The sequence below is a fragment of the Phoca vitulina genome, unplaced genomic scaffold, assembly GCF_004348235.1.
Source record: "Phoca vitulina isolate PV1807 unplaced genomic scaffold, GSC_HSeal_1.0 scaffold5, whole genome shotgun sequence".
Lineage (NCBI taxonomy): Eukaryota > Metazoa > Chordata > Mammalia > Carnivora > Phocidae > Phoca > Phoca vitulina.
Genome location: NW_022589708.1, coordinates 44,411,804 through 44,425,175, shown reverse-complemented (window position 1 = coordinate 44,425,175; position 13,372 = coordinate 44,411,804). Strand labels below are relative to the sequence as shown.

The window sequence follows — 13,372 nt, the reverse complement described above, 5'->3', positions numbered from 1 at the left end:
ATAGATTGTCACATTTCTCCATTCTCTTATTTAGGTGATGATGGCCCCTTGAGGATGATCATTAATTTTTGGCTTTTGGTTTATTTCTTTGACATGCAGACTGAGATGTAAAGATTTTAGCAGTTGCATTTGAATCAAAACCCAAGTTTGCCTTAGAAGTATCAGGGCAAGGTCACAAAGTTTTCCTGGGCTTCAGTGTCCTTTGTATAAAATGGAAATGATGTTTTTTTTCTTAAGAATACCATGGAGGATGCCTAATAATGAGAGTTATGTTCATGCCAAATATTAAATATCATTTCTAAATGATAGGATTTGATCAAATTATCTTAGCATCTTTCTGCTTCTCTCAGGTAAAATTGCAGTAGTTGGATCTGTAAAATTTGAAGAATAGAACTCCGTCTCTCATATAACTTCTTGTGGTATTAATAGGGTCAAAGGAAAGCAATCTTTTGGGAAAGAAGATTCAGAGATAATGTGAGGAGGAAGAAGTGGGATACATTTCCAAAATCATGCAAATTATTGTGCTCTGATAATTCAGTTGGAATTTAAATCCTAATTTTGAAATAGAAGCAGTTACTTTCATAAACAAAACTGAGAGCCAATTTTTTTTCCTGTCTTTAAAAGGGAACATACTTCATAGCTGCATTAATTTAAAAATAGTAAAATAACAGGGTGGCAGCACTCAGTAAGAAACCAGTGTGGCTTTGGCTATGTTTCTGTTGCTTCTAAGTTCTTTTCAAATATTATAATTAACTGTATTCTTTCTGCTGTTTAATCTGCTTATCCTAATTTTCCATGCTATTCCTTGAGCTGATAGATCTATCCCCTCAGTAAGAAAGAAAATGAGAAGAAAATAGTTTGTGTTTTACTGTGGTGATTGCTATGTCTTGCATGAAGTTTTCTTTATATGTAAATTGTATTTCCTCCTCATTCCAATCCATTATTTTTTCCTATCTCTAGATGTAAGGTTCTTAACGATCTTGGAGATTTCATCAGATGAGGACAGACAGCTGGTGAACGTTCTCTGGCTCTTCAACCCCTTTTCCATATCTTACCAAAATCCCTTTCCATGACAAATACCTAGAAATATTTAGAAGCCCAAATATTCAGGAAAATTTTTATTGTAATGCTTGCTTTTCTGTGATCTCACCCCCTTGTGTCAAGTCATTTGGTGAGATAATCATGCTATTATGTGGAAATAGTTTCCTCTTCTAGAATTAAATTTGATTCTAATCTTACCACATCAAGTTCATTCTTCTATTATCAAGGACCAAAAGAGTTTTAACAATGTCCCTGCTTTTTTTTTTTTTTTTCCTTCCCCTTGCTTCCCTCTGTTATAAAAGTTGACAGATATGAATCCCAGGGCAGCTTAAGAGGGCATATCAAAATCGGCACCATAAAGTATTTAACTTAGGAAACTTGGAGCTATTCTGAACATGTTTAAATCACTACTCTTTACAAATAGGAGGAAGAAGGCACCTATGACCAAACGCTTGAGTTCCGTAGAGGAGGTGATGGCCAGCCAAGAAGATCCACTCGGCCCACGCAGCAGTTTTACCAACCTCCCCGGGCCCGGAACTAATATGAGAAGGTAAAATTGGCATTGTGAGATGGCATTTATGTTGAATATGTAAATCCAATTGTTAATATTTCATAGTAATGTAATAGAAAAAACTGATATTTCAAACCTTTCAATTATAAAGTATATAAGATTATACCATAGTTATGAGCTACTTTTCCACCAAACCTTTCCCCACAAATGCTACCTCTAACCCCCTTTTTTCTCTATACCTACTTTCTTCTATCGGAGGTGATGCCAATCAGTGAAATGTCTTTTAAGTTTGAAAGCAGGAAGAAAATAAAAGGAAACAAAGGAACAGATAATCACCAACTTGGATAATTGAGTTTTTTATTTAATTAATTTCAGTCCTTTTCAAGAAAGAGGAAATGTTTTCATAGTGTATCTTCAGGAATTGGATGAAGATAATGTGATTGCTTACAGAGATGGGATTTGGGGGCCCTGTGCTATCGATCCAGAAACATTCATCTTAGAGTTTCAGGGAGTTGTTCTCTGAAAATTATCTTCAATGGGAAGGATGAGAAATATAACAAAGAAGTCAGGAAATTACGGGACCAATCTAAGGCATCTCATTTTGATCAACAAAGACCTTATTTTTTAATATGTTATTAGAAGGAAATACTTTTGTCATCTTTGGTAACATTTCTATTTTTTCATTATGCCCAGACTTTTGAATAGTTTCAGAGTTTTCCCATTACAGCTTTTATATATCACTCTAAAGACTATATGAGACTGTTTTAGACTTAACTGTATCTTTTTTCTCAGGCTCTTCTTCTCAGTAACAAGACCATTGAGAATTTTTAAGAAATTGTTCTCAGTTTCTCATTTCAGCTATTCATTTTGCTAAGGCTGTTATCCACATTGTATTTTCCCCCTGCTAAGTGACCATCTCAATTTTTCAAACCAGCTGTGGCTTTTTAGCACTTGAAATGCAGCTAGTCTAAATTGAGATGTGCTATAAATGAAAAATACATATCAGATTTTGAAAACTTAGGTAAAAAAAATAAAATATCAGTAATTTGTATTGTTTATGTATTGAAATGAGACTATTTCTGATAGGCTGGATTAACTAAAATATGTTACTAAAGTTAATTTCACCTATTTGTACTTTTTAAAATGTGACTAATGGAAAATTTAAACTTGCATATGTGTCTCACATTGTGTTTGTGCTGGGCAGCACTGTCCCAGAGTCTTAGATCTCCTTCAGCTTTCCCAAAGCTCCTTCACTGGTTACAAATTAGCTCTGTCATCCTAAGTGAAGGAATGTTTTCTTCTGTGTTCTAGTCCTTCGTTCCTTATAAAGTAGTCTGCCTGGAGTGGAAGTCTCATGCTACCTGACTTCTGATTTACCTGAGCAGGCCTGAGTAGCATCATCTTTGTCCTATCACTGGCTTTTCTTTGTGCTTAATACAAGGCCACTGAGTAAACGGCCGGGACTTACTGTCCATATTATCACAGAAGGACTACTTCATGACTGGGCATTTTTCTGTAACAAGCATTGACCAGAGCAGATTCCAAGTATATGTAAGGACTTCCACAACTTTACATTGTGCAAGATTGAACATCCACTTTGAACATAAGTTCAGTGTGCTTACAATTAAAGCACTTTTAAGGTGAATGAAAACTGAGAATTCCCTCATAGCTTCCTGAGGGCTTCTAAATTGGTTAAACCAAGGTTTTAAAATAAGGCCGAAGGTTCTCAACTCCCTGATTGCTCTAGGTTGCCTAACAGCGGATGCAGGACTAGGACTTTTCAGCGGTATCCTGAGGCTGCAGAATAGAAGGTGGGTAGGGCCTGGCAGGGCTGGAAGTAGAGAGGAGGTTGTGAGGGTGAGTAAGGCTGCAGCCAGAAGGCTGGAACTCCTATCGTCTCGGCCTGTCTTCGGTTTCTTTCATATGTTTTCTAGATTAGGCTTCCACAGAAAATGTCCTCTGAAAAAGAACATACTGCTTAAAGTAAACCAGAAACCATAGCTCCACAGTAATTATAGCTCATCGATACCAAATACTACGATGCACGCTGCTCCCAATCAACTGAAACATCACAATGTTAATAGTTTTCTGTGTTCCCTAAGTTAAAATGCCCATTTTTCCCAGGTGCTTGCTTTGGATTGTCCTGTTGATGCGGGAAATGTATGACAGAGATTTTGGATTCCTGACATTGATAAGAAGATTAATTTTGCTGCGTGGGGGAGGAAGGGGGGACAGTCTCATGATGGTATCACTAAAAAAACCTCTGACTACAAAATTTACTCTGAAAACTAAATAAATAAGCAAAATACATGTGCTCTTGGTTGAAAAAATTATTAATTTTTTTATTTTAATTCAAACATGAAAGATTATGAAGTAGAATTATCTTTTTGATATACTACCTTTAATGGGAGGTTCACCAACACTAAGAATTATACCTTTTGTTCTTGTCACACAACCAATATGTTATTTTCTTCTTGAGAGAAAAGATATTTTTGTTTCCTCATTCCTGGTTTCCATTAACTTAAGTGTTTAAAAAGAAGATATACATTGTAGCCCGCCATTGGACTTCCAGCAAATATAAGTATGAATTCTAATATATGCTGAAATTTTTCTCAGGTTTTGTTATCTAAAATTATTCAGGATAGTAAGAAACACTTAAGGCACTTTCTATTCTCACTTAAAAACCATAATTTCATAGTTATACTTTTTTTTATAATGTTTTGGGTACTTTGCTAGGTGATGAATAACACATAGTACCTGTTTATTAAATAAGTATATTTTGATAAAGTTTCTGATGTGTGGTTTACACATTCTTTGACTGTCCTAAAAAGTTTTCTTTGCAAGCCCTCTGTCCCACCACCACCACTTCGCATGCGCATATATACTTCATCCAAGGTGGAGAGGGATTTGGATTCTACTTGGTCTTGGTACTAAGCACAACATCAGAGACTAGAAAAGCAGGAGATGCCTGGGAGTCCAGGCTAGGTGAGAGAAGGAGGTATTGGGGAGCAATGTGGGGAAATAGGCCCAAGTCTGGGACAAAATGGTGGCAAGTCAGATCTGAACCCTGAGGGGAAAGAGGGCCTAAACTCCAAACTTCTAGTTCCTGTGCTTGTCATAATCGTCCCAGGTAACTCAGAAATATGAGTAGATATGGATAGAGGAATTATACATAGTTCTTTAATCCGTGAAGCTGGCCAAAACTACATGCATTGGAAGAGGTTTCTGACATGACTGGAGTCCTGGGAACTAGATACCAATGAGTAGAGGCAGGCCTCAGGAATAAATTTGGAGCTTCATTTTCATGGTGGGGTAAAGTCCTCTGAAGACATTCTAAAGGCCGAGGAATGCTTAAAGAGGGGAGAAGCAGAGTTCACAGCAAGCAGCTTTCAGTGGCAACAGTAGAGTTTGTGAACCCAACAGTAGATGTTAAACATAATGTGCTGGTGGTGACACGAGTGTGGCTTTAGCTGCACTGGTGGCAATGAACTTCGGAGTAAGAGTAATAGGATCAAAATTAAGCTTAGGCAGTATTGCTGTTGGCTATGGGATCACAGCACCGGGAGGCGACGAAGCTAAGAAGCTGTCGCAGTAGTCAGGAGTGCTTAGAGTGTCACGTCCTGCGGTGAAAAGACAGAGATGACCTGTGTGGGGATACTCTGGAGCCCCCGAGGGCCACCAAAGTTAAGACTTCGTGCCAGAAGCAGTTTAATAAATGTTGAGTCGCCTTGAGTATTCACTTCCAGTTTCTTACTTGTTTGATGAAAGAACGGTCCTCACAGTTTCGCAGATCAACCAGGAACCTTGAAGCCAAGAGCTAAGCATCGACTACTGCATAAATGTCATGACTTTATTTTCTAAAGTCCAGGTTTTAACACCATTTTCAGCTGGTAAAAAAAAAAAAAAAAAAGGTACATTTTTAAATGTCTTTTTTTTTTTAACAATGTGGTCCAGCGTCCCTCTGTAAAACTTCTGAAGTCAGGGTCAGGGAAATGCTTGCTATAAAGACAGCTGTCGCAGAACCCACTGATGCCAGCAGGACAGGCGTCCTGTGAGGGTAACAGCGCCCAAAGCTCTTCATCTTCCACGCAGGACACTGTGCACTTCCGAAGACCGGCAGAGCTGTTGGTGTGTAGCCGGGGGCGCTCTGCCCTCCCTGCCTGGGCGCTCTTGCACGCACGCGACTGGCGTGCGACTCTGGCACACGGGCTTCTCTCCCCGCTCCTCTCAGCCGTTCTGTGGTCACCACCCAAAGTGCTTCAACTGGAGCGGTGCCGGTAGGGGTTGGGAGGAGGCAGGAGCGGGTGACAGACTCACATAAATTACCCGTGCGGACGGAGTCAGTCCAGAGGCGTTCAAAGGGGAAACGGAGGCGGGTAGGATGGGGGTCGAAGTGGCCCATTGGCAGACTGCATCTTTTCCAGGTCATCTTCTGTGAAATACCGTTTAGTTAATCCAAGTTCCTGAAATCGACATGCCAGCAATAATGGGGCTCGCAATGACGGAGATGTACTCTAAGAATTTCGAGAAGAAAAATTATTTTGATTTTGCTTTTTGTTTATATACTGATTTATAGAAATTATGTTTATAAATTAGACAGCAGTGTGCAATTCTACTTGAGATCTATTAATATTTATATAAGCACTTCACATTTACATATGTCTCAGCAGAAGTGTATCCTGAGTACAGAAAAGTCAATTTGAGGATCCAATCTCACTTTCCTCCTCTCTTTTTAAATAGAGCCTTTGTGAAGAAAGGAGCCATTGACTGAAACATCCTGGTCAAGAGCTGTTGATAGACCTCCTACTTTCTCTTCAGAATAAGGTGCAGCCGTGACGAATATTATTATTGGAGAATGGAAAAGCAGATTTTAGAGGGGAAACAATCCAGCTCATACAAAGAATGGGAAAAAATACTAAGTTAACTAGAGCAAGTACCTTTTACAAGTGAATGAGAATTTTTTCTTCTGCCATCAATAAAACCAATGCGCTGTTATATACATTGTTTTAGTGTATGTTTTATTTGCTGAATAGTATCTTTCTTGTTCGTCTGGTATTAATCCCATAGTATAGAATCGAATAGCAATCACAGGATACTGAAGTCCCCGCCACCACCATAATTACAGAATAAACTGACTGACACAGCTTGCCACATTTCCTGCAAAAACAACCTGCAACTGGATAGCAGTTCTTGGTAAGGTAATAGCTACTAAATATGATAGCAATAAGTGTTTAAAGTTTGAATATATTGTTTTTAGCACTCGGCTAGCTTTTTCAAGTGTAATTCAACTCAAAACCAAGCATTCCCTTCCTTTTAAAATTTGCAATGGCTCTTTCAAGATGTATCTGGTTGCTGATAACGGAAAACCCCACTCAAACCGGCTTAAACACTAATGGGAATTTACTGGCTGACTGAACTACCAGAAGCTCAATAAGTTTCAGCTGATTTAATTCAGTGACACAGAGTTGTCAGACAAGACCCTGATTCTTTGCATCTTTCATTTCTGCTTTCTCTGGCATCGGCTGCATTCTACAGCAGACTGCCCCATGGGATCATGAGATGGCTTCAACTCCCAGAGCTATTAAGTCCAGGGACGGGCTTGGGGTCACTTCCAGAAGGGCACTCAGAAGAGAAAAGAAGCCTTTCTCCTGAGGCTGCATTTACCCATACTGTGCTACTTTCCTGCCTGTGAACCAGTGACTTCAGCAAGGGTCTGTGCATTAGTTTAGGACTGACCCAAGTGCCCCAACATTAAAAGTGGGGGTGGGAGCATGTTTTGAGACAGAAGATATGTGTCCACAAGCCAAGGTTCTTGCCAAAGGAGAGGGAGACCAGAACATCCATTACAGAGAAGGAATATGTCTGAACTACAAACTTTATGTAATATGACAAAGACAGTCTTCCCATAGTCTCAGTTTGTGAAGCCAGAAGAGAAGAGTTAAAAAGAAAGAATAAGAGGGAAAGAAGAGCGGGGGAGGGAGGGAGGGAGGAAAGAAAATCCTCTGGCCAAAGTAATTGACAGAATGCCATACTTGGCTTTGAAGGAGAGGGCTTTAGGCCCTTGCTCAGGGCCTATGAATTCTACATTTTCTTTATTAACCCGCAGTTGATCGTTTCTACAGCATTGTAATAAGTGAAAGGATACAGGTGAAAATGACATGCTGGCAGTGTTGAGTTTTTTGTTTTTTGTTCTTTACCATTACTGTGCATCATAAATCATTAGGGAAGGGGATGGCTCGGGCATGGTATTTTTTTAAAGGATCTCCAAGTAAGCTAAAGTGTATCCTGGATTGAGAACCGGAGGAAGACCCGTGGTAGTTTTAATGAATTTGACAGCTGATAAGTCAACGAGGGAAGAGACAGAAGAGCTTCAACAGAGGTACTAGTTCTGCACACTTTCTTGTTCAACAGATGGAAACGGTCATACCTAGTAATACCCGTGTTACCTCAGTGGATGGCACTAGTGTTGGCTAGTGGTTATCTGAAAACTCAACAGTCCCTAAGAACAGTTCTGAATGATCATATGAGCTATATCTGATTTGACCTGAAGATCTCAAGAAAAGTTTAAGTTGGACAGCAAGTGGGCCCACCTGTGTGTCCTTCTGACTGCTGGTGGCTGCTGGGGCCCTGAGGGGAAGGAGCCCACTGCTGACAGATCCTGGGCTAACTGGGCTAACTCTACCAAAAGCTGAGCCACACTGTGACTTTCTGTTACTGACGGCCAGCTGCGGGCCCGGATGTGAGGATGGGGTGTGTAATCATAAAAGAATCATTACTCTCTGCAGGGTTTCCCTAGGTGCCAGCACGGGGTTAAGCACTTTCCGTTCATCACCTTTTGGAATGTTCACCGCGGCTCTGTGAGGTATGCACTTCTATCTCCATCCTGCGGCTCTGGTAGCTCCTTCGGAGAGGTCCGTACTGCGGCCACAAAGTACAAGTGTGAGAGTCAGGATTCCAAGCAGGCAGTCGACAAGTACCCCCAAGGAGTTCGGTTAGAAGCCCGCCTTGGGGGAGTGCCTTTTCTCTTCCCTTTCCCCCTCTTACTGTCTGTTTCGGTTTGCATTATGGATATATTTCTGTCGTGTGAATTAGCCCTTTAGGTTTGCTTTACAACTTGATAATGCAGTAAAGGATGAGGTTCAGCTTTGGCTTTTCCTCCAGGTTCTCTCCCCTGCTCACCCTCCCTCTCCTTTCTTCCTCTTGTGGCAAGCCTGCCTTTGTCTTTGACCTTCCATATCCATATTCTTAGCTCAAATTATTTTTTCTCCTTTCAAAGAAAAAAATGGTTTTATTACAGTTCAAAAATTAATGTTTATGAACTTGTTCAGTAACTATTTTCTGAGTACTGACAGTATCCTGGGCACCGTGATGTAAAGAAGCCCGACACGATCTCCAGTCTCATAGCTCTCACAGTCTAGCTCCCTTTATCAGTTTGCTTTGCTATCTGCATATTATCCTTTTTCACATTCCTTTTCTTTATTATAAACTTCATCTCTTAAATGTTCTTCATTGACTTTTATTTTGGCTAAACTTCTAAAAATTATCCATTTATAGTTTTAATATTTTACCTTCTGTTTGCTATCATTTTTTTAATGTTTTTAATTTTAAAATATTTTCCCTCTCTGGGCCGTGGGTATTAGTTTTCTGAAAAAAGTCTTCAAAGTTTGGGGAAGCACCTGAGGCTGCCTCCAAACTTCCACCACTTCTCCGGGTGGACCTGACACATGACATGAGGGGTGGTCAGTGCCGCCAGCCGTGTCCTTCCCACCCATGCCCCTTTCACTTAGTAAGATACTGTAGAAACAACTATTGGCTAAAAAATGAAGAAAACTAAGAGTTGGTAAGCTCTAACAGAATTTCTCATGCCCTCTTCAAAGCAGAGCCCGAAATTTTGTCACTTATTTTGGCCAGAAGAGAATTCCCTTGAGCTCCCTCCGATCTTCTTTTCCCTCCCTCCTACCCTTTCCTTAGTTCTTCCTCTCTCCCTCTTTCTTTCTTTCCCTCTTTTGCTGTCCCTAATTATTCACTTCGAGCTTTTTAGACTAACAGTATGGGGAGACTGTCTCTGTCCGATTAAATAAAGAGTTTGTAGCTTACTTGACCTTCCAGGCTTGGACCATAAGGGCAACACTCTCAGGCTCACATATTTTTCTAGTGTTTCTATAGTTACATCCCCTGTGGGCCTTTCTCTGTGACTCTTAGCTAACACACCGTCCCTAACTCCATGTCTGATTCAGCTGACTGCAAGGAGTAACCACAAGGAACAAAGGAGGAAAATGCCCGATGCTGGTCGCAGAGGCGCTCACCCTGTGACTAGCCCTGCCCCTGACTGGCACACACAGGAGAACAAGATCCTATCCTGTGTGTGAGTGACTTAAGAGTGTCAGTGCATGACTTGGAGAACCTGTCACAGGCCCTGTCTCTTGTCCCTGTTGGGGGTGGATATTTTATGCAGTTTTTCAAAAGTAAAATGTGCCAGAGTGTTTATCATTTTGCTCTGTCTGGCATGCCAGGAATACTTCTTGAGGTGAAATGCTGCAGATAAAAAATTCATTTAGACAATATGTTTGCATAAGGAGAAAGACAAGGCCACAGACATCAAAAAATGGCTTAATAGAAAGAAGAAAGAGAACAGGGCCAGCTCAGTTGTTTTAACTACAGCAGGAAAATCTTGAGTTTGATGTCACATACTTTACATACATGGGAAGGACAGAGTGCAGTTGAGAAGGCATTTAGCCGGAGGAAGAGATTCCATGTATGGCTGGGACAGGCCCTCGCTGCGGCTGAGGTGGACTCGGACCCTCTGTTGCTCAGCGCCAGTGAACATCTAGCAGAAGGGTGGGTGGCAGCTCGGGGCTGGCTCCGGGAGGGATGCTGGATAGGCAGGGGGTCCCAGAGCTCCCTCAGGGTCCAACACGAGGAGAAACACAGGGCATAGGGTGCAGGCTCGGTGGATCATGCACCAGAGCTCAATCCTCTAGGTTCCCCTTTTGTCAGATTTGTCAAAAGTGTGGGCAGAGGGCCTGGCACATTACTTAAAAGAAAATAGGGTCACAATGAACCACTTCAGTAAAAGAGGCCTTCCCTGAAAGGGATATTTGGGCCCCCATTCTGGAAGCACAGCTAACTAATAACTGTTTCCCAATCTGAGGAATGACAAGGTTGATAAAAAGACACATTTGGCAAACATTTGTTTTCCTCTCATTTATTTTCTCTCTGAGAAGACAGGCATGAAACACACCAATAGTGCAGCGCCTGCTACAAAAGACTTGGGTTCCCTCTGGGCTCCAGAAATACCAAGAAAAGCAGAGTTTGCTACCTGGAGAATATGGGGCTTAAAAAGGTGCTTACTATAAATATTAGAGGTTCTGCTCACAAGGGGGTGAAACTGTCTCCCTTGACAAAGGCTAGTGGGTACCAGGAACACAGAGGTCAAAGGGGAAGTGGAAAGTCAAAATAAGGATATTATATGAAGGAAAGAGCTCTTAGAGAGAAATACTCGAAAACAAAGAGCCAACTCTTTCAGCTCTCATTCTCCAAGATTGGAGGCCATCTGCATATCAGAGAATCCCCACCCCCACCCAGGATGTTTAAATCCGAGCATTATTACCTCTTCTGTTAAGAGTTTGTTTAATGATCCGAAGGTGGTCTCTGGACAGTGGATGGATTATTCTGGCACATGGTAACTCCTTTGTCTTTTCTTTGCTAATTTTTCCATCTGCCTGCCTTCCAGATAGCAAAGTTTATGGCCATGGTTAGACTGATAACGTAGGTTAAAATCTCAAGACATTGCTTGCTAGTATTATCAGGTGCACATTATATAATCCAGGGTAGTGAACATTATAACTTAAGAGAATTATAATGGCATCATATTTTGTTTCATATTAAGGTGGCCTTAATTGAAGTAATATAATGATTCAATTCAGAGACTGCTGGAGTACCCTCAGTGAGTCTTATAAAAAGCTTTAAGAGACTAGCTTTCCATCTTGTAGGGTCTAGGTAGGGTTTGTTCTTTCTGTTTTTGTTTTTTGTTTTTTTTAATAATAAATTTAGAACAGCTGTAGTTAGGAAAAATACCCTTAGGAAAGGGCAGACAGGACTTTATTTATTTATTTATTTATTTATTTATTTATTTATTTATTTATGTTTTGTACCCGTTTTTATGTTGACTAGTTGGAGAAGTGTAGAAATATCCATAACTATCATAGGCTAAGTTCTTGGGGGGTTTTATAGGAAAAGAGCAAAGCGTAGGGGAATGTGGTGACATATTCTGAGTGGCAAGCTCTTGCCTTTTTGTCATTAAAGAAAAGCAATTTTGTTAAAGTTCAAGAGTTCTAGGACTTCTGCTTTTGGTCAGGATAGAGAAACAGAGGATGGATTTACCTTCCTGCCTGAAACACTTAAAAAACTAGACAAAATACAACTGGGACTTAAGACGTTCGACACAAGGCAACAAGGTACAGTGAGTCTTGACAGATGGGAAAGAACCCAGTGAGCCCCATAACTGCTCCAGATTCCTGCCTGGAGAAACTTTCAAGACTGTGGTGTGTGGGGGGGGAGCCCATGGAGCCTGCTGCTCTCTGTGAGTTGAGAGATGGAGGAGGGGGTTTAGGAGGGACAGGTGGGTCCATTTTGCAGGGCAGAATGTCAGAGAAATGGCTCATAGACCTAAATACAATACCTAAAACTATAGAACGTCTGGGAGAAAATATAGAAAATCTTTATGACTCTGCATTTAGACAGAGTTGTAAACTCTGTCTATAACACCGAAAACATGACCCATAAAAGAACAAATTGATCAATAGTACTTACTCAAATTAAGAACTTCTGCTTTTCAAAGACACTGTTAAGAGAATGAAAAGAAAAGACACAGACTTGGAAAAAAAAAATATTTGCAAATCACATATACGATAAAGGACTTCTATATAGAATGAATAAAGAATTCTCAAAACCTAGTAAGAAAACAAACATCCCAATTAAAAATGGGCCAAAGACTTGAACATACAGTTGACCAAAGAAGATAACAAATGGCAAGAAAGCACATGAAAAGAAGCTCAATATCATTAATCATCAAGGAAATGCAAATTAAAACCATAATGAGGTAACTACTACGCACATATTAGTACGACCAAAATTGAAAAGTCCCACCGTACCAAAATGTGGAGGAACTGGAACTCTCATACACTGCTGGTAAGAATGTAAAATGGTACACACTGTTGGGGAAACAGTTTGGCAGATTCTTAAAAAGTACCTATGATATTGTCCAGTCATTTTACTCCTAATAATCTACCTATGATAATGAAAGCATATGTTCATACTTAACTTGTACATGAATGTTCATAGTGTCTTTATTTGTAGTAGCCCCAAACTGGAAACAACCCAAACTCTATTAACATGTAGGGGAGCAAAATTTGTCACCCCAGAATGTGTTACTTTGGCATGTGGATTATTTTAGGCTGATTATTTTTAAGAAACAGAAGGCTCAGGAAGAACCTTTAACCTTCTCTCTAACTGTTGAAAAGAATTTAGATAGAGGACCTGCTCCAGGAAAAGGGAGCCATCACCATAGATAATTACAATGTGATATGAACAAGGGGTGGTAGACGGGGAGGAACTTGGCAACAACTGTTTTTTGAAATTCCTCTCTGAGTCCCACCCATTGTTTTCTGTATGGCTCAGCAAACATTTGTTTACCAAACATTTACTCTTTTTCATTTTCCTGTAAGTTGTCTCCTTTCCCTTTGCCATCCCAGACCCAAACCCCCTTCTCCTTAGCTCTGGATGGCAAAAAAGCCTCAATTGTTAGACTGCCTGTGGGCC

The 13,372-nt window shown here is 40.4% G+C and overlaps 1 protein-coding gene across 5 annotated transcripts in view; it reads left to right on the top strand.

Annotated features, from left to right (window-relative positions):
* TDRD3 (tudor domain containing 3) overlaps positions 1–6,553 on the top strand; it is a 156,061-nt gene extending 149,508 nt beyond the window's left edge. For 3 of the 5 annotated variants that reach the window (XM_032402893.1, XM_032402895.1, XM_032402896.1), the window contains 2 exons: positions 1,466–1,591; positions 6,293–6,544. In XM_032402893.1, the coding sequence (XP_032258784.1) occupies positions 1,466–1,591; positions 6,293–6,323 (157 nt within the window). In that variant the 3' untranslated portion in view covers positions 6,324–6,544. Of the gene's footprint in view, positions 1–1,465; positions 1,592–6,292 lie in introns of all 5 variants that reach the window. The other 2 variants (XM_032402894.1, XM_032402897.1) reach the window with 1 other exon arrangement.
* The last annotated feature ends 6,819 nt before the right edge of the window (positions 6,554–13,372 follow it).